The sequence below is a fragment of the Dreissena polymorpha genome, chromosome 5 (genome assembly GCF_020536995.1).
Source record: "Dreissena polymorpha isolate Duluth1 chromosome 5, UMN_Dpol_1.0, whole genome shotgun sequence".
Taxonomy (NCBI): Eukaryota; Metazoa; Mollusca; class Bivalvia; order Myida; family Dreissenidae; genus Dreissena; species Dreissena polymorpha.
In genome coordinates, this window is record NC_068359.1 from 59,843,065 (window position 1) to 59,867,817 (window position 24,753).

At 35.7% G+C, this 24,753-nt stretch overlaps 1 protein-coding gene and 1 long non-coding RNA gene across 2 annotated transcripts; both read right to left on the reverse strand.

The window, feature by feature from the left end:
* Window positions 1-1,224: 1,224 nt before the first annotated feature.
* LOC127831010 (uncharacterized) lies at window positions 1,225-3,652 on the reverse strand. Its single transcript, XR_008026354.1, has 4 exons — window positions 3,399-3,652; window positions 2,395-2,472; window positions 1,985-2,105; window positions 1,225-1,742 (listed from the first exon to the last, which is right to left on the reverse strand). It is a non-coding gene; the product is annotated as an uncharacterized LOC127831010 (long non-coding RNA).
* Window positions 3,653-16,878: 13,226 nt separating this feature from the next.
* Window positions 16,879-24,214, reverse strand: LOC127831005 (uncharacterized). Its single transcript, XM_052355981.1, has 3 exons — window positions 23,918-24,214; window positions 20,203-21,764; window positions 16,879-18,554 (listed from the first exon to the last, which is right to left on the reverse strand). Exons 2-3 carry the CDS (start codon window positions 21,611-21,613, stop codon window positions 18,319-18,321), a joined length of 1,647 nt encoding a protein of 548 aa, XP_052211941.1. The 5' UTR covers window positions 21,614-21,764; window positions 23,918-24,214; the 3' UTR covers window positions 16,879-18,318.
* Between the last annotated feature and the right edge of the window lie 539 nt (window positions 24,215-24,753).

The following is a 24,753-nucleotide window of genomic DNA, read 5'->3' on the forward strand; positions in this document are numbered from 1 at the left end:
ATAAGCAATCTTCGTAGTTTCACAAAATTTAACGACAAAAACAGAACTCTCCAAATTATTCAATCGTTTCGCGTTGCAACGCTTTATAATTTTTAGGTTTTAAAATCGTCAAAAGATGCATATAATGGCTATATTAGACCATGGTAAATGTTCAGTATTACTGTTTCCTCACAAATATCATAACTAAAACGAAAATTTGCGAATCTGAAACAACTTTTTTCAATTTTGTCAATTTACCAAAGCGTGAAAAGATCCCTTTAAAAGTGCGTCGCAACATAGTTCATAATGGTTACTGCCCTCAGAAGTTACCAACATCCATTAATTTTAATGTTGTAGTTAAATATGCTAAATTGATCCAATTTAGAAGGATGGGGAGCCCACTAGGCATAAATGGGTTAATAACCTTTTAAAAGTGTACGTATTCCAGACCAATGTTCAAATAATTTCTTTTATGATGCATATAGGCTGGGTTTAAGTGTAATACGTGCAAAACACAGAACAAATAGAACAAACAAAACAAACAGAACAAACTGACACCTGCCGTTATTAAATCAGAGATAGGAGGGGAATGGCCTCATAAATGTTTTTGACAAATGACCCATCCCGAACAAGTTATGTGCCTCATAAATGTTTTTGACCAATGACCAATCCCAAACAAGTTACGTAACCGCGTGTGCGATTCCGAAATCTTCAGAATAAAAGATCTGACCATGAAGTCCATACTCTACCAACTAAGAAAGCAAAGACAAGCTACACGTCATGTTAATCTAAATTCATTGAGCCGCGTTCTGAGAAATCTGGGTTTAATGCATGTGCGTAAAATGTCATTCCAGATTAGCCTGTGCAGTCCGCACATGCTAATCAGGGACGACACTTTCCGCAATAACTGTATTTTCGTGTAGAAGAGACTTTCTTTAAACAAAAAAAAACCATAACAGCGGAACGCGACTCCATTGTAAGGATGCTCAGTGCACAAGGTGCAACGCACTGCGAGTCTGATGTGTATACAAGAGCACATAGTTCAAGGCTCCATTAATAACCGATATACAGATATTACACGCAGACGCAGAAGTTTAATTAGAAACGATACACATGAGCTGTGCTCTGTGATAAAATTTATTGAAGATTATAAAATAACATGTATTTAATCAACAATTACATTTCTAGGCAAATCAAGTCTAAGAGTTATAAATAACTTAACATTATTTTTGCATGCCATAGAAACACTTCAGTTCTTAAATTCAACTTACTAATAGACAGAAAAATATGCTGAATATTCTAAATATGAATTAATGTAACTGATTTTGACATATTGAACAAGTCAATGTAACAGCATTATACACAACTTTCTCGTATTACTGTAAAGTACTGATACATAACTGAATGCCAGCTAATACAAAACATATTTAGATATGTTTTTGTGTATCTGTTAGAGCTCATAAGAAATACATAAGATATTAGTAAATTGTTACACTCGGGGGACAAAAGTAGTTGTTACTATTTACTCTGCATCAAGCATTGGGGACAAATTTGACAACATTTTTAACAATGACTTTTGATGTCACATTATTTTTCAATGTTATTCCTCCAATTTCTGTTTATAACAGATTAGAATGAAGCCTGCCAAGGTCAGCCGCATCATCATTGCCTGTGCTGTTTTTCATAATCTGCGGTTGATGTGGGGGAACCAGCAGTGGATCCGGAACCTTTAGAAGAGGTTGTAAGGGGAGATATGTTTCAGGCTGTATCGGATGGGAAAAGAATTAGAGATACCATTGTCGCAAATTACTTTACTTAGGAAATTAACAGATTATTTTTTTTTTCATTATATTTGTGCTTGTATATCTCGGAGTCATACACTGATAGTTTGGTTCCTTGTTTGTTTATGTGAACAACCATAAAACAAGTAAACAAAATATATTATTTTAATGCCTATATAATATTTTTGAAACAATGTTTAGGTAATAACCTCATTTATACTTACTCATTTTTGGATTTGTTAATGAGAATATCAGTCTGTACTGTGAGTTCTTACGTAGAACTTTTCGTGTTTGTCTGCCAAGCTGTTCGGTTTGGCATAGTACATTTGCATCTCGCTCAGTGACCTGTATATGTTTAAATATTTTTGTTTTTCTTTGTTGACTCTATTAACTACTTACAAAATTGATAAGCATTGTTCTGAATGATTTTGATTATTGATAGTCATCAGCTACTTTATTATGGTTATTGTAAAACATTGATCTGATTCTATTGGTTCAGTATGTCCGTTTCATTGTTAGCAAATAATTTCAATTTAAAGAATATGACATTGTCATTATATAGTTTAAAGTTGATTGTTTAGCTTATATAAATAAAATAAGGTCCACGAATAGTTATATACATACATACACATACTTAGTCTGAGGCTCTTTCTTGTTAATGTTGCAACTTGGGTGTTCATCTGTATCTGCTGATGCACATCTTGCCTGATCTCTGATGAACATACATTAAAGAACACTGTTATATATATATATATATATATATATATATATATATATATATATATATATATATATATATATATATATATATATATATATATATATATATATATATATATATATATATATATATATATATATATATATATATATATATATATATATATATATATATATATTATGTTATGATCATATTATTTGTTTCAATGAGTCAACTTTGTTAAAGCAAGAGATAATTTGAAGTTTTATTTGTTTTATACATGCTGAACAGTAGAGATATGATATTGGAAACTGATTCTTACACTGTTGAAATCGTCAATTATCGAAGTTCAGTCTAAACATAATATCATCTTGGGCAAAATACCACTTTAGCCCCCACCAGAGGGGTGGATATGCACACGGAATGAGCCCATTGTGTTCATTCAGTATGTATTCACACCTCTGGCGAGGGGCTTAAGTGTTGTATTGCCAAATCTTGACAAATGAATGAACAGTCAAACCAATACAATTTTCTGATTGTTACCACAATAACAGCTCGATCAGATAATGGCTTCAGACTGTATGACAGACTTGTTTAGCAACGGTAATTTCAAATATAACTTTTTAACCATTTGTTTAGTAGATTATATAATTGTTCTCCACTCTTGATTTTCCCAACGATGGCAGCTTCCAAGTCCATATTTAACCATCTTGCTATTTTACTATAAATGTCGTGTCCAAAACATATTTGATACGTATTTAACGTTATTCTATGTCTGATATGGCTTATTTTCAGTACTAATTCATAATGTAATAGCTTTTTAGCAAAGTACTACAGAAATACTTACCTGCGGTCACGCTGGCCTAAACCTTATATTGCTACTGTAATGAAGTTATAGGATCAAAGCATATTGATGATTGTTGTTGTAAACTAGTTACCTTGTGAATTGAAATGTGTCTGAGTTGGTGTCTGTAGCTATAAGGTTTTATGTCTACTTCGAGGTTTTATGTACAGTCTGTCCTCTATCCGGCTCATGTAAAACGAGTACTGAAAAGAGACCAATGCAAGACTATCATTTCAATAAAATATTCTTGATAATACTAACCTGGGACGAAAAAAATGCTACTAATCTACATCATCAAATGTGTTAAGTATATTCACTCGAAAAAAATATACTTTTTACAAAAATACTTGATGAATTGATCTCTGAAAGCGTAAAACACAGTACACAATCTGTAGGAAATAACATACATTTTCAAGTTGTTTTAATTCATGCCAAATTCCAAATCATATTCATCCTTTATGTTCTGGTCACACACTGTATAGTTATAGGGTAAAATGTTATCCTGTCTTTATCAAGTTTATATGTACTTGTCCCTTTAGCATGAAAAATTGTTCTGAAAACAATTGAACATTCACTTAAATGACAATATCATGAAGGGATTTCGTTAAGCCATTACAAAAGGCAGCTACAGCGAAAGAGGCTAGCCATAAAATTCATATTGAAAAAAAATGTTGATGATCCAGATTGCCAATTTTCAGTTCGTTTGCATAAGATATGTATCGCTACATGTATCACAACATGCCAATGCGACGTTGTTTTAGACTTATTCGGCAGAGAAAAGGGTATTCCTTGACATGTGCGTGCTCAACAACAGTTGTTCTAGAAGTTGTCCGTGTATAACAGCCATGTGCGTGCTCAACAGCAATCGTCAAAACCAATCGAAACACAACTTTACCTTGAAAATAACGCCATTAGCAATCGATGTATCCATTTTTTGCCAGTTTCAATGCGTCCGCATGAACAACTGGTTCTTAAACAGTGCTAATAAGTGTGAAAACAGTTATATATTATTGTTAGTCCGTGTACAACAGTAATTGACGGTTCAGGAAATCGCAAAATATTCCATGAGTAATTTCCACACTCAGACCAACCAGAGGGAAACGGTTGATACTCGATGAAACCGCGTCCGGCTGGCCCTACGATAGGCGTCATCCGATTAAAAACAAGTAAGTTATAAGGAAGATGTACCTGTTTAAACACTCAAATTTTCCATCTTATCGAGACATCGGCGGCCATGTTTTCTCAATTTTGACCACGTGATTCCCCGAATTGTCTGTTAAAAGTAAGTCTCTTCTTAGCAAAAATCCAGTAAGTTTAAATCTATTTATTTTAGCTCGATTGCATCGAAAGCCTAAGGCTTATATAAACGCCCTCGAGTCCGTTTCCTGGGCCTAGAACCAGTACATACGTATATATACATATTTAAGTTAGGAGCTTTGAATTTTATTCATTTTTACTATCTTAGGAGTTATTTGCGAATATCTTTAGGTGCAAAATATATAGTAAGGCCTAATTTATCCTGCCTCTGTTGCAAACATTGACCAAATAAAGCAGGGTCGAATAAATTTTCCTATCTCCGGTCAACAGGAATAGCGTATTCCTACGCACTCTGTGACAATTAACATGTTCTAATATTTGACCTTTGAAATTTATTGGGACGCATCATGAATGTTATCGATATGTTATATATCATTCTTTTTTTCATTAAATATATTACCGAACCAGCTTTCCGTATTCATCATTTTCATTTAGATCTACTTGATTACGCACTTTTATGACGTAGCTAGGTGTGACGTCATTTCTCAGACGAAACCTACTACCTAGTTTAGTTTCTCTCAGGATTTTAGGGACAACAATTTTGACATGGTGTTTTGACAGTTTTTTTTTTAAATAAATATTTTAAAATCGTCGAACGATTGAATCATAAACGTATTTCGGATTGTGTGTTTGTCATCCATAATTGTTAATTTCGAATAAAATAATTCGCTACGACAGGATTACGATTTCGTAAATTGGGCTTTGGGTCAGAGTGGTTAGCATTCGATACAAAAAATATTGTGGATTAAAATACATTTCGATAATAGGGATGGAAAAACAGAAAATGGATTTCGACAAAGGGGTGGAAGAACAGAAAATGAGTGTGTATATGGTTGTACATTTATTGTAATAAGCGAAGGATTAAAATTGTCAATAAGGTAATAACATTTTAGTTATTGTTTTACTGCTGCATTATATTTTTATTTTTTATCAAGAAAAATATCACATTATCGATTCATTATTACAGGGTAAAGTGATTGTGAGTCGAACACGATCTGAAGTTGGACGATTTTGGACCCGTTTTTCTGTCGATTTTACTTAGGCATGTAAACAAGTGTACATTAACCGAAATAAATATTTAAACCAATCAAATATGTCTTTTGTCTGCTTTGGCGTTCTTCCCAGTATTCCTGAAGTTCATTTCTATAAATAGAAACATGTACCTTCACGGGCGCGAATTTCAAAATTGACAACGCAAAAGAAGTAAGAGTTGTTGGCGTTTGAAACAGTTTAGTAGTGTTGAAATCTGTTTGAGCAATTAACATCATTGTTTAAGCTGTAGATTTATGATCATTTTGTAAACTAAATTAATGTAGCGAGATTTTCATAATTGTTCTTGAAGAATAATTGTTCGGACTGTATTTCAATTTAATCACTACATTGAGTTCATTAATGACACAACATTTTATTTATATTTTAGATAGTATTTTATTTTTATTTTAACACAAGTTTCATATTATTCCAAAATAAGCTGTTTTTATTTGTACACTTAATATTTAGTTATTTTGATAATGCTGGTCTTAATTCAACTATAATTCCACAGTAAAAGGTTTCCGATGTTACTTCTTTAAAGCCTAAATTCCAACTACAATTTTGTCCACAATCACAAAGCAGACACACACTTATCAACATTCACAACATAAAACCGCCCGAAAATGTCATCTCTATCACAACAGAGCACATTTAATCTAAAACAAACAAACTCTCTCTCTCGAAAAATATCAGATCCAGCATCCACACCCTAGGTATAATTGTGTCTTGTTCGGTGAAAGCTGGTCATAATGCATGTGCGTAAAGTGTCGTCCCAGATTAGTCTGTGCCGTCCGCACAGGCTAATCAGGGACGACATTTTCCGCTTTTATGGTATTTTAAGTTTCAAGGAACTCCCTCCTTACCGAAAATCAAGTTTAGGTGGAAAGTGTCGTCCCTGATTAGCCTGTGCGGACTGCACAGTCTAATCTGGGACGACACTTTACGCACATACATTATACCCAGCTTTCACAGAACAAGACACAATTAATCGCAGTTCGCGACAATTAAAGTTTAATCGTAGTTTCTTTGAATTGATCAACAAATTTTCCCACCGACAACATGAACCATTTTAGATATTGAGTCGGACAGCAAAACAACGCAATTTGATATTGAGTCGGACATTGTCAGACTTATGGTCAGTTTTGAATACACAATGTTTAACTTATATTTACATATGCACGTCTACAGATAGGTCTAAAATATAGAAATAAAAGCCTATGTTATTACGTGTTTACGTGACACTAAATTACCATTACCAGTATCATCATACTCGACCAAGCTTCAATAAGAACAAAGTGTTCTGATCAAGTTCTATCAAGAATGGACTATACATGTGACTTCTAAAGTGTTAGCAATGTTTTACTTTAGCCATGTAAGGAAAACTGCCCGTCCCCTGGCGACCATGTTATTCATCGAACCGGAACCGTTCTCAAACCTAGCTGAGATATACGCATGCAATCAAAATGAGACGAATCTTGCAAGTAATTTTCTTAAAGATTGGCTAATACATGTGACTTTTATAGTGTTAATAAACTTTTGCTTAATTTGACATATTAATGACCTAGTCTTTGACCTCACGAGATACAGTTCCGAACTCGACCAAGATTCCATTGGGACAAATATTCCAGACAAGTTTCATGAAGATAAGACAAAGATAAGTCCTCTAGAATTTTAACAAGGAAAATATTGACGACAGACGACGCACGCCGGGCATAAGGCGATCCAAAAGTTCACAGTGAGCACGTTATGCTTAGGTGAGCTAAAAGGAATATTTTTACAAAACATATAATATAAACTGTACTATCTTTAATTGCGCCGGTTCGGATACGTTTGATTCTCCACCATTTTTACCCACTATCTGTATACATATAATTATATACTTGCAAGTCGTTGTATATAAGATTGGATTATATTTCTTGTATGCGCGCTTGATGGTGGGATCAATTAACATGCATTATAATTGTGTCGCGTTCTGACAAAACTGGGCATCATGCCCGTGCGTAATGTGTTATCCCAGATTAGCCTGAGCAGTCAGCACAAGCTTATCAGGAAAATCTGGGCGACACTCTACGCACATGCATTCTGCCCAGTTTTCTCAGAACGCGACTTATATGAATGTTGTGCTGAAAGATCGAACCAGTTTGGTCAATTTTGTAAAAAAAGGATACAACGCACAGAATATGTACAGTCACTAGCATTCATTCATTATGAAAGGAGTTTAGTCTGGCTACTCTGACGTACAAACTCTATTTTAAAGCCCATACTTTTATAATTTCGATATTTTTCAGATGAAGATAGCATATCTTTTAAACTTTTGTTCTAATTTTGGTGTTCATAATCGGTTAATAAAAATTAAAGTTCATTAGAACTTTTTCGCGCATCCAAAGCTGCCCGAAGCCAATCTCGCGTTCGCTCGTAAATGTTCGGATACCATAGCCGGAAATTCACATGGAGTATATTGTGACACAAAAAATAAATAAAAAAGGAGCAGTTTGTATCGCGTTAAATCTATGTTACCGGACCACATCTAGCGTTGAGATAATGGCTGTTGCCAAAACACGGCAATAAGTCACGGGAGCCACCTATTTTTGCGATGATTTTCATGAAATGTCGAGGATATTTCTACGTAGTGAGTAAGTTTTAAATGTTTGTTTTTTTTAAAACATATTTCGCAATATTCTTAAAATCGGGCAATTTAGTGCGATTCAGCGAAGATTTAGTCATCCCCACATGTACAAAAACATATAATGTATATGTGTTTGTGCAATCCGTAACTATAGTATGTTGAACGCAATCGTTTGACGTCGTTCGCGAATTAATCGGGTGCAAAAGTGCTCGTTACACAGGCAAACAGAGAGGGTAATCACGTGACAAACAAGATGGCGACGTGTTCATTCCGATGCAGGTATTTTTCGTCGTTTTATACCCTTTATTTTTTGTATTTTTTTTTATTCTGCTCACTTTCCAGCCATATTAGTAAAAAAGTTACTGGCTTTTATTTCATTGTAATATTCGCTCTATATCTCGACTTTACTCGGTGCGAAATTTCTTAGCGGGATGACCTAATTAGGGCTCCACTAAGAAAATTTGCGGGGAGTAAAGTCGAGATATAAAGCGAATTTAAATACGAAATAAACGCTAATCACCTTTTTACTGATATGGCTGGAAAGTGAGCGTCTTTTAAAAAATAAATAGAAGTAATAAAGGGTATAAAACGGCGAAAAATAACTGTCTCGGTATGGACGTCGCCATCTTGATTATCACGTGATTACCCCCTCTGGGCAAAGTACATCGACTTTCTTTCAAAATGTCCACCATGTCGCAACGTATAAAGTATATATAGTTTCCAAATGGGTTCTGATTATTTCATTATGTGGATGAATTAATCTTCGCTTAATTGCACTACATTTCCCGATTTTTAAAATATTGCGAAATATGTTAGTAAAACATATAAAACCTACTTAACCTGAAGAATTATCCGTGAAATATCATAACGGTCCTTAACGCCACCTCGGAAGTAGCATTGGCTCATTTATTGATGCATCGCAAAAAAGAGGTGGCGCCCGCGATTAACGGCCGTGTATAAGGAACATTGACATTTGTGTACTCCTGGGCATTTCTGCCCCGATGTATTTGGAAATAAATCCTAAATCCTTTGTTGACCTTTTTTTTTTCAAATGTACGAATTATGTGTTGAGTTGAGTGGCAATGGGCTTTTAACTAGAACTCAAAAAGCTGTTTTAAGAATTGTGTCTATAACCTTTGCGCACTAATGAAATTTTGTACGTGCTTGACATTCGAATTGCCTGCGCGTGCGCAATGGCTCACTTAAACACGGTGAATAATCATTAAAAGCGACAAGTGTGACATGTTAAAAAGGAAATAAAAACGGTAGTGATACTGTTTTCGTTTGTTGTTAATTTTGTAAAATATGCTGTGAAGGCAGACATATAAATATACAGGACTCAGGTTTCTTGAACTAAAACAAGGTTAAGGCAGGTCGCCTGAATTTTCAATGAAACGGGTGATTGTAATTTCCAAAAAACCTACCAAATATTCAAAGTGTAGTTGTTAATTCTATTTTAAAGTCCTATTATACGGAAAGTCTGATCCATGTAGGAGTTAATCAACTCAGAAAGTAGTTCCTATTATACGGAAAGTCTGATCCATGTATGAGTTAATCAACTCAGAAAGTAGTTCCTATTATACGGAAAGTCTGATCCATGTATGAGTTAATCAACTCAGAAAGTAGTTCCTATTATACGGAAAGTCTGATCCATGTATGAGTTAATCAACTCAGAAAGTAGTTCCTATTATACGGAAAGTCTGATCCATGTATGAGTTAATCAACTCAGAAAGTAGTTCCTATTATACGGAAAGTCTGATCCATGTATGAGTTAATCAACTCAGAAAGTAGTTCCTCAATAAAAAAATATGCTTGTAGCAAAATTAGACCTTAACCCATATATGCCTAGCGTCTAGAAAAAAGGCTTCGGAAAACAGATGATGCGGCGTCTCATCTGGGTCTTCGCTGTTTTCTTAAAGGAATTTTTATAAGAAATATTATAAATATAGAAATAAAAGATATTAGACATCCCTAATTTTGAAATAAATTGATCCAATTTAGAAGGATGGGAGAGTTCACTAGGCATAAATGGGTTAAGATCCAAACAGCGAGGCTCCAGAAAAGCCTCTGCATCTAGGAGGTTCCTGACGAGTCTGCGCGCATATAGTGTTTTTCTTAACTCGGGCACAGTGCACAGTTTCGAATTATGACCACAGGTGTTAAGTGTATGGCTTTGATATTTATTAGTATAAAACATAATTTTGAATGAAAAATAATCAATAATTATAAATTATAAATAAGTATATCAATGTTTTTAATTACTATCAAATATATATATATATATATATAACAAGATATTCAACACCAAATGGCATTACAACCAGAAAAGGAATTAATTCCTGCGTTTAATAAGACCGATTTCGTAGAAATCGATGCACAATTGATGAAGCAATGGCTGTTCAAAGCGATGCACCCTGTTTATATTATATTTGATAGTGATTTTTTCAGAGAAGTTGATTTTTCGTTATAATTCAATTATCACCAATTAATATCATAGCCACACGCTAACCATCGGTGATTATGACAACATTAGCCACGAAGAGCCCGCTTTTTAGAATGCTTTTCGTTTTGTTGTTAATAACACAGGTGTTGGGCGCGTGACCGATTCACTGAAATACTATCAATATGCCATAAAACAATATTTTTCATCACTTTGACAAAAAATCTGATATTTTATATAGTTCATATATATTATATCAGAATTACCTGTGGCTATTACTCATTTTTCTCAAGCTACTGTATGTAACGTAGTCCGGTTGGATGACAATTCATACACAAGTCCGATGAAATGTTCATTGATATTTTATTCAGTTAACCCATTTACGCCTAGCGTCCTGAAAAAAGGACATTGCAAACAGCGTAGACCCAGATGAGACGCCGCATAATGCGGCGTCTCATCTGGGTCAGCGCTGTTTGCTTAAAGGAATTTCAGTAAGAAATATTCTAAATATAGAAATAAATATACTTGACATCCCTTATTTTGGAAATAAATTGATCCAATTTAGAAGGATGGGAGAGTCCACTCGGCATAAATGGGTTAATTAACAAGTCCACAAAATATTCTAATAATGTGATGCATTCAGTAATCTTCGAGATCTTACAATATTGAAGTCCACTAATTAAAAAGTAGGCGGGCGGCAAGACCCTTGTGGGCCTGCCCCGCGATTCAGAATTCAAATGAATCCGATATTTATGCTAGTTTAATTAACTCATTTATGCCTATCGTCTAGAAAAAGGCCTTGGCAAACAGCGTAGACCCAGATGAGACGCCGCATGATGCGGCGTCTCATCTGGATCTGCGCTGTTTGCTTACAGGAATTTCTGTGCAAAATATTCTTAATATAGAAATAAATATACTAGACATCCCTAATTTTGGGAATAAATTAATCCAATTTAGAAGGATCGGATGTTAACTCGAAGTGGACTCTTGTTCTACCTGTATACAACATTGCTCTCTTTTATACTCAAAAAGACACAAACCTACGTTTCAAATTAATATAATACGTTATCCACACCATATATATCATATCTTATTACATAAAAACTGACATCTTCGTGTTCGAACTCAAAAGTTATCTACACAACCCATGTCGATTTCACAGTCATTTATATATTATTACATGAAAAGTGTCGTCACTTGTTGTTAATGGCTGAATGCTTCGGAGGCTTAAATAACAGATGGTTTTATCATTTATCAATAAATTTAATTCCGTTAATTAATACAAGTCAAAAATAAAACAACTGTTAATTTGAATATCTACCATGAGAGGCGTATGTATGCAACCTTGCCGGTTTGTTGATTTATGTATTATACTGTTACATTTCCCGTTGATAGCGTTCTGCTGATGTAAACATATGTGTCGTGTTCTGAGTAAACTGGGCATAATGCATATGCTTTAAGTGTCGTCCCAGATTAGCCTGTTGAGTCCGCACAGACTAATCAGGGACGACACTGTCCGCATTACTTGGATTTTTGCTAAGAAGAGACTTCATTTAAACGAAAAATGTCGTAAAAGCGGAAAGTGTCGTCCCTGATAAGCCTGTTCGGACTGCATGGGCTAATCTGGGACGACACTTTACGCACATGCATTAAGCCAATGTTTATCAGAACGCGGCTCATGATTACTCGATACTGTCTTACATAACTAACATTCGTAGCATTACGTCACATGTTTTTACAGATGGATCAATATCCTCACGTGTATCAATGTCTATTTGTAGCAAACCTATGTCGATACAACTCGCGACACATGCTGCAATACTTTCTCAGTTACATAAGACATTGCCTTGTGGGGACATATTTCAGTTTTAAGGCTTAAACGGTTGATGAATTGATGATACTTCACAAATATAAGTGCACGAAGTTTGTCTGAACTAAATGTACTAAATATACAGCAGATTATATAGCGACTAATCTGGTTTGAGTGCTTTTTCCGAGCGAAATATGCGTGTATTTTGCAATGGTTTTAACCCATTTATGCCTAGCGTCTAGAAAAAAGACCTTGGCAAACAGCGTAGACCCAGAGGAGATACCGCATGATGTGGCGTCTCGTCAGGGTGCGCGCTGTTTGCTTTAAGGAATTTCTGTAAGAAATATTATAAATATAGAAATAAATATACTGATCCAATTTAGAAGGATGAGAGAGTCCATTATGCATAAATGGGGTAATATTTAGAGTGATCAACAGAGTGGCTCACCGCATTAATATTTCCGTTGGGCGTTTGCATTCTCTGAGAAGGTCAGAGTCTCCGTGGTTAGGAATTTTTCAGAGCGAATGCGCTGGCTGGTCTGGAGCTACACTGACACCCATTTTCGCATGTGACAAACATAGCAGAAGACCCATTTTCGTATGTGACAAACAAAGCAGAAGACCCATTTTCGCATGTGACAAACATAGCAGAAGATCCATTTTCGCATGTGACAAACATAGCAGAAGACCCATTTTCGCATGTGAAAAACATAGCACAAGACCCATTTTCGCATGTGACAAACATAGCACAAGACCCATTTTCGCATGTGACAAACGTAGCAGAAGACCCATTTTCGCATGTGACAAACATAGCAGAAGACCCATTTTCGCATGTGACAAACATAGCAGAAGACCCATTTTCGTATGTGACAAAGATACGAAATTGTGACAAACATAGCAGAAGACCCATTTTCGCATGTGACAAACATAGCAGAAGACCCATTTACGCATGTGACAAACGTAGCAGAAGACCCATTTTCGCATGTGACAAACATAGCAGAAGACCCATTTTCGCATGTGACAAACATAGCAGAAGACCCATTTTCGTATGTGACAAACATAGAAGAAGACCCATTTTCGCATGTGACAAACATAGCAGAAGACCCATTTTCGCATGTGACAAACATAGCAGAAGACCTATTTCACGCCGGGTATGCGAATTCTTCGTTGACGGATGGCACTTCACTCACAGAGAACAACAAACGCCACGCGCGAGAGGTAAGTTCCTCTGTTTTATTTAAAGTTATATCCTAAAGATTAGTTTTTAAGACAAGACACATGGTCGAGTTGATAAATGGTGTATCCTTTTGTATTGGCAATACACAATTTCACGGAGGAATGGTACAGTTTTGCACAAAAAATAGAAAATTCGATCGGAAAACGGCATAAACTGGATGAACAGTAAACATTTTAACAAAATAAAACTACTTAGAATTATTGCAAGAAATTTTTTGCTATTCCAGCATGTAGAGTTATCACTGTGCTTCAAATACTGAAATTTTGATAGTATTCAATGAAATATAAACAAAGATAGTGCATGTTGTAATAGGTGGCATACATATAGTTGCAGGCACTTGTTTACCGATAAAGGGCACTTCAGATTACGGAGACTTTCAAAAAAGCGGGCACTCTAATAACTGAGTTTTATCTTCTACCTTAAATGCATTTATTTATATTATGGCTATTCATACGAAACATTTTGAAAATATATTTTTCAAAAATCACATTACTATTAATTTATACTATGTTTATTATAATTGCAATTTTCAAATAAGATAATATTTATTATTAAATAAATGTGTAAATAATGAACTTGTTTTTTATTGGTAACTTGAGATTCAGAGAAATGAAAATACAACGGATAATGCGGATCAACACAATCGTGTTTAATTTTAAGGGCTCTAGATAACGGTAGTGAAGGGGTCTTTATGAGGCAAATAAACATTTGTTCTTCATAAAATCCTATGTCGGTTGTGCTTATTTGAATCGCATCATCAAGACGATACTAATGCGTAGCAACAAAATTAAAAAGAGAATGGTAAAACTCCCTTAATTTTGAGCCCTGCTTATAGGGAGCACTTCCCTTTACGCAACGCTAACGTTTGCTCGAAGTGCGATTCACCTGACCCTAAATCACTGTATTGGTTGAATTTAAAGAAACACGGGTAAAATTAAATCGTAAAAACAACTGATTCTGGAAAAAAGGAATGCGTACATAAAATGTTTAAATGTCATATTATGGAGTCAGTACTTAGTATACCCCCCAAAACGAAGTTTAGGTTGCTATATAGGATAGAACTTGTCTGTCGGTCTGTCGGTCGGTCGGTCCGTATTAAGTGTCCGCTCTCTCGGTTTTCATCCGATCTTCACCAAACTTGGTCAGAAGTGGTATCCAGATGTCTATGTCAAGTTTGAATATTAGTCATGACGGGTCAAAAACTAGGTCACGGGGTCACTTAGTGCGTTTTAAACATCACTCATCCTGTAATAAATAATTGTGTCACTTATATGCAACTTCATATGCAGCATGTGTTGTGTTTATATTAAAAACAAAGACGGATATGCATAACTTTTTACACCACTGTCGTGTGATTAAATCGACCCCGCCCGTACTTTTATTGCTATTTTCGTTTACTGGCATTGAGCCAAAAAGTTCCAATAGAATTTCGGACCTGCATCGCTGCTGATCTTAATCTCTGAGAGGCAGTTTAAGCTGAGTGATTATTCATGACATGCTATCTAATATATAAGTAAATAGCCTTAGTACCTTCATTTGGACATAAAGATAAATGCTTTAGATTTTTTTAACATTTATCTTTCACATTTATACCAAATCATAATCATATTTCAAATGAATAAGAACATGCTTCGGTAATTCGTTTTTTATTTGCGTACTAAGTACATACATTTTTATTTATTGCCTGCTTACTTTAACAGTATTCCACAGCGAATTCTGCATTTTTGATTCACAAAAAAACGAGTGTGTTATATCTGGAAAAAAGTGTCTAGATGTCGGGAAACGAAGTGCCATTGTTTTTTAGATGATCGGTAAACGAAGTGCAGCTGAAAAATGTGCATGCGACTCTTAAAACATTTGAATTTTCTAAAATACATTAGTAAACTAAAATGTAACATGTTGTAACATTACTGGATATATTGATATTTTATTTCGAATAGTAAGCACGTTCTTGATTTATTTCCAAGTATGTTTATTTCGTTAAAATATGTACTGATCATTCAATTCATGCTGATTATCGATGAAATTTTATCGTGTTTTTTTTAAATAATTCACCGTTTTTTTCCGCGAATTTCTTTCTTCGCAATACGAAGTGCTATATCATTAATCACCCAAACAATGTTCTGTGTCTAAAAACCAAATAAACAGAACATAAATACAAAAAAGCTGAAGAACTCGCCTTTCGCGCGTGGCTTTTGTTGTTCTCTGTTAGTGAAGTGCCATCCGTCAACGAAGTATTCGCATGCCCGGCGTGTATTTTCGCATGTGACAAACATAGCAGAAAACCCATTTTCGCATCACGTGGCTCAATTTACGACTGTTTATTACTGTTGTTCTATATTTGAAAGTAGCAGTAATTCTGTATGATCTTGGGAAAGGTTGGTACTTATTTACACTCCACCGCAATGTATTGTTTTTATCATAAAAAAGATTACATACTTTAACAGTTTAACCAGATACTTGACCCGCACAAACAAATGAGCCACGCTCTGTGAAAAGGGGTTTAAATGCATGCGCGTTAAGTGTCGTCCCAGATTAGCTACAGGCGAATCAGGGACGACACTTTTCGCTTGTATGGTATTTCCTGTTTAAAGGAAGCCCCTTCTTAGCGATAATCCAAATCCAGTGTAGGCGGAAAGTGTCGTCCCAAATCTGGAACGAAACTTTACGAACATGCATTAAACCCCCTTTTCACAGAGCGAACCTCGCATGTTTCAAGCGTCCTACATTCTTTATCGGTTTTGTTCGTGCATGTGATTCATGATATTAATGACGATATTTTAGTACGGTTAAATCAATGCTATTCGCGGACATTAATTATCGCTGATTTAAGTCGGTTGACCGATTCGAGAAGTTAAAGCACAACCATCGGAAAATTAACGACGAAAATTCCTCATGTTCTTTTTAAACGTCAGAAATTTACGAATTTTCGTGTCCACAAAAGTATTTTTGAAACCACATATTTCATTTCGACAAATATAAATTATAGTACAAAAGGTTATGTGGATAAATGTATCAGACCTAGATGAGACTCAGAGACTTTTTTAGTTTGAATGGGACCCAATGATGAAATCAGTATGTTGTATATTACAACAAGGAAGTCTTCTATGTCCATATTTTAAGAATTTATTCATTGACATTTCAAATAACATTCATTAACAAAAAATAAATAAAATACCGGCGGTAGAACGCATATTTACACACAATTCAATTCCTTTTATATCTATGTCACTGAAAAGGTCCCTTAATCATATCTAACAAGCGCCACAGTCATTCAAACATTTACACAAACGATACAAAAAACAGAGCTAAATTCTAAGTCAACATTAAAATAATTCAACAAAACAACAATATCAACTTGTAAACAACTTTTGATAATGCCCAATGGAATACTTACACTAGTTTTAAAACAATACACATGTCAGCAAGATAATGCTTAAAATAATTTTCATTTTACAAATAACAATACTTAAATACACGGAATTGCAAGCAAACATTCATAAAACAGAAAAATACCAATTCAACAAGATATATATTCATATACATTTTAATAAATTGTCAGTGTCACTCACAGAAACTAACGGTCCGACAAAATTAATAATATACTTTCTGCGTGCCTTTCACAGTAAAATTACACGAAAGTCAATGAACTGCCCGTAAGCAAGTCTCGAACTGTTTAAAATAGACTATATGATATACATGGTTTTAAAAACACATCCACGTGTAAGAAATCAACTCGTTTAGTAAAGAAAGTGAGGCAAATAATTACGAACGTACTGTTAAAATTGTGTCTTAGCTACTGGGGTCAGCGTCCGCTAGGCTATTCGCATAACACGCTAAAATCTCATCACGTATTCATGGTATTTGGATAGGAGCCAACTTTCATTTTCTGAAGGTCATTCACAAAATTGAATATCAACTAGTATAAAGCAATTTGAAAATAGTACACCAACAATAACAGTCTTCACAGAAGTTAATTTAAATCAACAACCCATATGATTAATTATTCTTTAAAAAATAATATTTTTTTAAATCAAATAACAAGACTAAATTAAGATCTGATTTCTAGTTAGTCGCCCGAATAATCTTCTACCAGTCAGGGCTGTCTGGTTTTTAGGAACGACTGCAATATATCAAACTACCAAAAAAATGAAAAATAAAAATAAAACATTTTTTAAACGGAATTTATAAAAATTAGAAACAATGAACTGGCCATAGGCTTACAAACATGTAACTTATTACTGAGAAGAAATTGTAGAATATCAACATGCACTCACTATCAAAGTGTTCTGCAACTTGCGTTGTATTATAAATTTCTATCAGACATTGCAATAAAACTACGGAATTAAGCATTTATTTCAATAATCAATATTGCATTATTGAATTGGAAACCTGTATTACAACATCAAAAGACAAAGTTAATAAACCGCCACTGATACAAATACACATTAAATAGACTTAACAAAATAAAACATTCGCATCACTTCTGTCATTCAAATTGCTTTAAAATATAAAAAAAATTGATATCTCCTACACTTATAGTTAGTGTTCGCTACAAACTTTGCAGCATTTCTTTCAACAGGACTTGCATATCGAGATTTATATGTTTACAGAACAGGTTTTCCACCATTCGACAACTGATTCCGTACAATGCCGGAAACAGCATCAAAAGTCGCGAATAATGCATGACGTCATCGGGTCTTGTGGTTCGCGCGTGCTGTTGCAAAAGTTCCTGGACAGCCGAGTTCAGTTTTTCAACCAATCCTGGGTCGTCAAGACCGGTTGAACCTAAAATAAACAAATGTAACCATCAGAACTTTGATAAATACCTGGGGTTGTAGTCACCTTCTGTAGAGATTATTGTTTTACATGTAATTCAATTCATTCGCCATGGTCTTTTTTCTTACTTTGTTCTAAGGACACATTGGAATGAGTCAAGACACTGTATTAGGGGCAAAGTTGAAACTTCACATTCAATGCCAAATGACCAAACAATGACCTCGGATAACATGACCTTAATCGTTGGGGTCAAACTTTGGCCAAACGATCAGAACTGACCATTACAACGACCGCTTTGCTAACTGACCACTAGTGAACTCGTTTCTGGCCCGCTAATATGCAAGTATGCTGGTCAATCAATGAGTAATCTTTTAATACTGACCGATACAACATGCGGATAGAATCTTTTCTAAGCTCGACGACGTAAGCGGTGATACGCCTTTACGTATCCTATATGCCCTTGGAGTAACCTTGATGTTCTTGATATGATATGAGAGTTAACAAATACTTAGTAATCAGTTTTGCTACACCGCAAAGGGATTATGCGTATTATTTTGAAACATCGTCCAGGGACTGTATTCACCAACCGATTCCTAGATTTAAGTCTAAAACTACAGAATATTCTTAAAACTCAAATTAACTTAAAGTACTGGAAAGTCAAGTCTAACATGTCAGTCAACTCCCACTATTATACAATTATAAGTCAAAAAACAATATGCCAATGATTTAAGCACTGCCACAGTTTAAGCCTGCTACATATTATCAGCAGGGCCCTCAATCTATTTTAGGGGAAGCGGGTCGCTACCCATAGCAGGGGGAATTTTCGCGGCGTTTCCCTTTTTGGGGGATTTTTTACTTACTATCTAATTATTACATTTGTACATGTTTGCACTATATTCATTGCTTATTTCATAATTTAGTATGTTTGACAAGATTAAATTAAAATAGAATTGAGATATAATAATCATGAGACATCTATCATAAAAAAAAAAAATAATATTTTTTCTTTTTTTTTGGGAGGGGGGGGGGGAATTTTTCCACCAAAAAATGGAAAAAAGTAAACTTTTCAGGGGGGGGGGGGGGGGAATGCGGCCGAATTTCGGCCGTGGATTTGACAGATTGAGGGCCCTGCATATATACATGCAAACTCTGAGGTTTTTTATTGAATCTAAGACTATTCGTTAATCCTAAGTCTGTGAATAAGAATGGTTTGGTGAATACGGGCCCAGATCTTGGATATAAATAGGAAAATGGTTCAACCAAAAGACTAGATGATTGGTCGAGATAATATATTTGAACCACTAGTAGAAAGTACCATTATTATTAGTATTATCATTATTATTATTATTATTATTATATTTAAAATTATTGAGTCGCGTTCTGTGAAAACTGGGCATAATGCCTGTGCGTAAAGTGTCTTCTCAGATTAGCCTGTGCAGTCCGCACGGGCTAATCAGGAACGACACTTTCCGCCTAAACAAGATTTTCGATAAAAAGAGACTTCCTTTAAACCAAAAATATCATAACCGCGGAAAGTGTCGTCCCTGATTAGCCTTTGCGGACTGCACAGGCCAATCGGGGACGACACTTTACGCACATGCATTATGCCCAGTTATCACAGAACGAGACACAAGTATTGTCCAGCTATTATACATACCAGTATTGAAAAGGACCGCCATCCGTAACAAGGCGTATTCTTTCTGGTCTAAGGACATATTTTTGCACTTTCGGATGAAGTTTTGGACGCCCTCAACGGACTTCATGGTGGGTTCGTCTTTACATTGGGAAGGCTGCATGAGTCTCGAGTCCCTGACCCCGGGCGCACCTCCCGATGTCAGAGGTGTCACCGCGAACTCGAGCTCGTTCTCCGCCATTAACAAAAGCAACATCCGTGCCCAAGCATGCACCAACAAAGTCCATTTATCGTTCTGAGACATGGAGGCAAACTCTGGAATCGTTTTCGCAAACTGGACTATTTTCAGCAGCCAGTCAGAAACACGCGACGTGATGGGATACACCATTTTCTTAGCGAGTGTCACTGGAGTGCACCCGCTTATTTGAATATCCGGTTTATATACGTCAGAGTCTGGCGTGCTACGCCCTGAACTAGCGTCTTGAGCGACGCGCCTCTGCTCGTGAGAATTTGTAAGTAGATTACGCAAGAGAGATCCGCTGTTTAGTTCATGCTTATCAGTGGGGTCAATATCTGCATCGATTATGCAATTGCTCGCCGAACGCGGGTTCTGTTTCGGCGACTTCTTTGAGAGATCCATCGGCTGGTCATTGTCGGTGTCGGCATCATCTTGCCGACTGTCGAACGAGTATTTCACAGGCGTGAATTCAATATCCGCTGTTTGAGATCCGTTGAATGGCGAGCTGTTAGAACTGTGTGGCGACGGGGTGCGTTGGTATGGAGAGTACGGTGAAACTGAGTGTCTAAGGAACCCGTGGTACGACGATGATGATTCCCGTCCCGACCCGTATCCGCTATGCGCGGGTGAACTGGCGACATGATGATAGGGGGATGATGCGCTATAATCTAAAAAGGGGGAAACCGATTCCTGGAACGTGCAGAACCTGCTTTCCATCACAGGGGAGTCACGTTCTGCATAGAGATCAGAGTCCTGGCAAGAAGTCGATCCCTGGCCATAAACACTGTCAGGTGTTAGCAATAACTGTTCGGGATACGGGTGCACACGCTGCGGTGAGGGGTCTCTGAAGTCGTCCACACTACGACCGGCTAATGAAGTATTATGCATAATATGTCGGTTAGGCGACGCGCATGGATAAGGTTTGTATCCGGCCGCAGTTCGATGTCCTTTGCGCACTACCGATAAAATGCCCGCGGCATTTTGATAATAACACTCGTTCGCTGGCACAGCCAAGTGCATATAGGCGGAAGGAACTTCACCGCGTAATACACTTTGCAACGTGCGGCAAGGTTTCGCAGATTTGTCACACATAGTGTCCCGTTCTAAACCTCTTTCCGCACGAATGGACTGAATGATTTCAAAAGCTCGTTCCGATATTTCTCCGCTGGGCGAGTTCACGTTGTGCGTCGGTGCCATGTGAGCGCAGTTCACTTGTCATGCACACATTTAAACCGACGTATGAAATCTCGATGATATAAGGCTGTCGATCTCACGTTTGTTTCTCCAATAAAGTAAGAAAATATTGTCCTTGTTAATAACCTTGCTATGGATGTCGTAACGAAGTATCCTGAAAACAGAACATTAATTCATTAAACTAATTTATCTCGGCGTTGAAACGCACTCCCGATGATGGATCTAGCGATCTTCATATAATATTTCCCTCCCAAGTAATGTGTTCGATATTTTCACCGAGGCGTGCATTTCCCGCACTGGCTAAAAGTACAACTAGAGAACATTCTCTCTCCGTTTACAATTATCGACAAGCTTAGAGCGGCAGACGAGATATATAAAGAACCAGGGCAGTAGTGTGAAGTTATGACCTTGCAGCTATTTTTGGAATCTTGTTCAGCGCTTTGACCCACTGATACGGTTACCGCGGCTTGCGTAGTGCAATACAATGTAACCTACGTGCGCAACCTCGATCTAGATATTGGACAGTGCATTGACTTTATAACAATTACGTGTTTATTAATTAACTTATATGAATATTCAGTTTTTTCCTTCTTTGTGACCCACCGAATCACGACTCTTTCGCCTCGGATTTTTTCCCCTCAGCAGGCGAATTTTCCCCTATATTTCATTTTTTAAACTTTTAAAGTCTCTATAACGCTCAAAATCAACGATAAATAAAGTTACCACCAAAGTTAACACCTTAACAATCAGTGGTACTTGTAGCAATAGTCAAAATTTCAACCCTATATGTGGTATGATTACATAGATTTTTGTAGATACAAAATGCTCGTTTTTTATTTATTTGTGGCCACAATTCCCGCGAATTTATCTTTTCATACGACACCATGTAAGTGTTTATGTGTCGTATGAATAGATATGCAAAACAATAATGAAAACGAGCATCTTGTATCTACAAGCATCTATTTTACCAGATCACACCTGGCGTTGAGATTTCGGCAATTGCCATAAGGAACACTGATAATTAATTGGTATAGTTTATTTTACGAACAATTGTGCGAAATTTTCGTTGATTTCGAGTAGTAATGTTACATAATTATACAAGTATAACTGATCCAGTGTAGAAAAATTTATTGCATAATTAAATTATCTGTTGCCTTGAATTCGTTTTAAAAACAGTAAAATAAGTTAAATTGATTATTCAAGACTTTCCTTATTAGTTTACATATAAATATCAACACGAGTGACAAAATTGTATCGTAGTTAAAATCGTGCGGGAGTGAACTCAAATCTGTGTTCAGTGTTATTCCGTCAATCACATACATAAAAGTGAAACGGGCAATAACTTAGAACAAATTAAAATTCAAACAACTTTAAACCTATAATTATTTAAGTTACGCACGTTCTGGTTCAAAATACTTCTATATTAAGACATTGAAACAATTCCCGAAGTTTCTTGTTTTAGCTAAAACCCCACATTGTGAAGTTTTGGTCCGTACACTTGCACGCAATGTTTTTCAACATATTTGCAAGAAATGTGGTTTCATTCTTTAACCAATTCACGTGGTCATGATAGTTATGGGAAGATTTAGATTATTGAATGTGACGAGAGCAAAATCTTTAGTTTCACTGATATGCGATAAAAAGTCTAATTATATAACACAAAAAATGAAAAGTAGATACACAAATATACAGAAAGACCTTCTGATAAAAAAGTAAAGGTCTTCTTGAATGCTCTGAGCTTTTATGAGTACATACGAACAGATCCCAAAGACCCGGAGGATCAATTGCTGGGAGTTGGATAATCGCAACTAACAAAAAGTATAGGCGTATACCTACTTTCATAAATCAATCATTATAGTTGCTTTGTTTTACAACTGGAGCACAATAAGGTTCGGTCCCTGGGTGAATTATTGAAAGATTATAAATCCATCGTTCTTCTCCTGAGAGACACAACCTCGCTGTACTGACTACTGGGCAGTCATTTTGGTTAAAATGCTAATTTTAAATAATGTTAAATTAAGTTTTTTATCATAACAGTTTTTTCCTATTTATAATTAACTGGCGAGTTCTTTGATACGCTGAGTACTTACAGACAAAAATATAAAATGTATAACCATTATAAATCACAGAAAAATTACAATATTAGGATGGTTGTTTACCTTACTTAAAATAGAACTACTTTCTTCAAAATTCCTCTTTCCACATTAACTGGTACGACTTAGTTATGACTTCATAAAAACTATAATAGTAACCAAATATTTGGTCGAGAAGTTTAAGAATAGAATATTGATGAAAAAATACACTTACACACACAGGTATATAATTCCTTAAAAATATCACTTATAATTCCTATTTGCTGACGTGCTCTAGAATCGGGACTTCCACACACTCTATTCAACTCACTTATGAACAAGAATGACGATGAATGTGACCTGACTTATTGCGTTCAACCAATCATAATCCTCGTTGCAAAATTCTTGAATAATTTTCACGCCTGACCGCTTTACGCACGCCCACTGGGAAACCTCTTGACCGAACACAAAATATTTTGGTGAATATTTTCTCCTTAAATATGAATCCCATATAAAAGTCATGAATGACCAAATGAATGTTTTCAAAAGTTATAAATTACAATAAAAACTGTTGTTAATTTCTTTCCCTTATAAGCTATTACCATGCCATTGCTCGGGCTGGCGTTTGTTTACATGTTAGAGATTATACTGCGAAAATCAACACGAGATTTTCTAAAAATAACTCCGAGGTCAATGTATTAGAACGTGCGACCTTCCCGAGTACACAACCTTATTTTTGGATAAATACATCACACGTTTTATATGGAAACGCCCGTTTTCATTGCTTATTCAACTACAATCAATAATTTCATGCTAACTACAAACATTTAAGATTTATTTAGAATTTTAAGATTGGCGACATATGTATACCAAACAAATCAGTTACAACTCGGTAAAATATGTTATATAACCACGTACTCAATATTGATCAGTACACCCATCGACCTTGGCGTGTTCGTTGAGTGTCTGGTCGAAAAATAGCTCATACTGAAGTCACTTGTGATGAAGGGGTACAATGAACGAAGTGTATTTGTATAATAAGCATAGAACAATAGACTTAGTGTTGTTTAA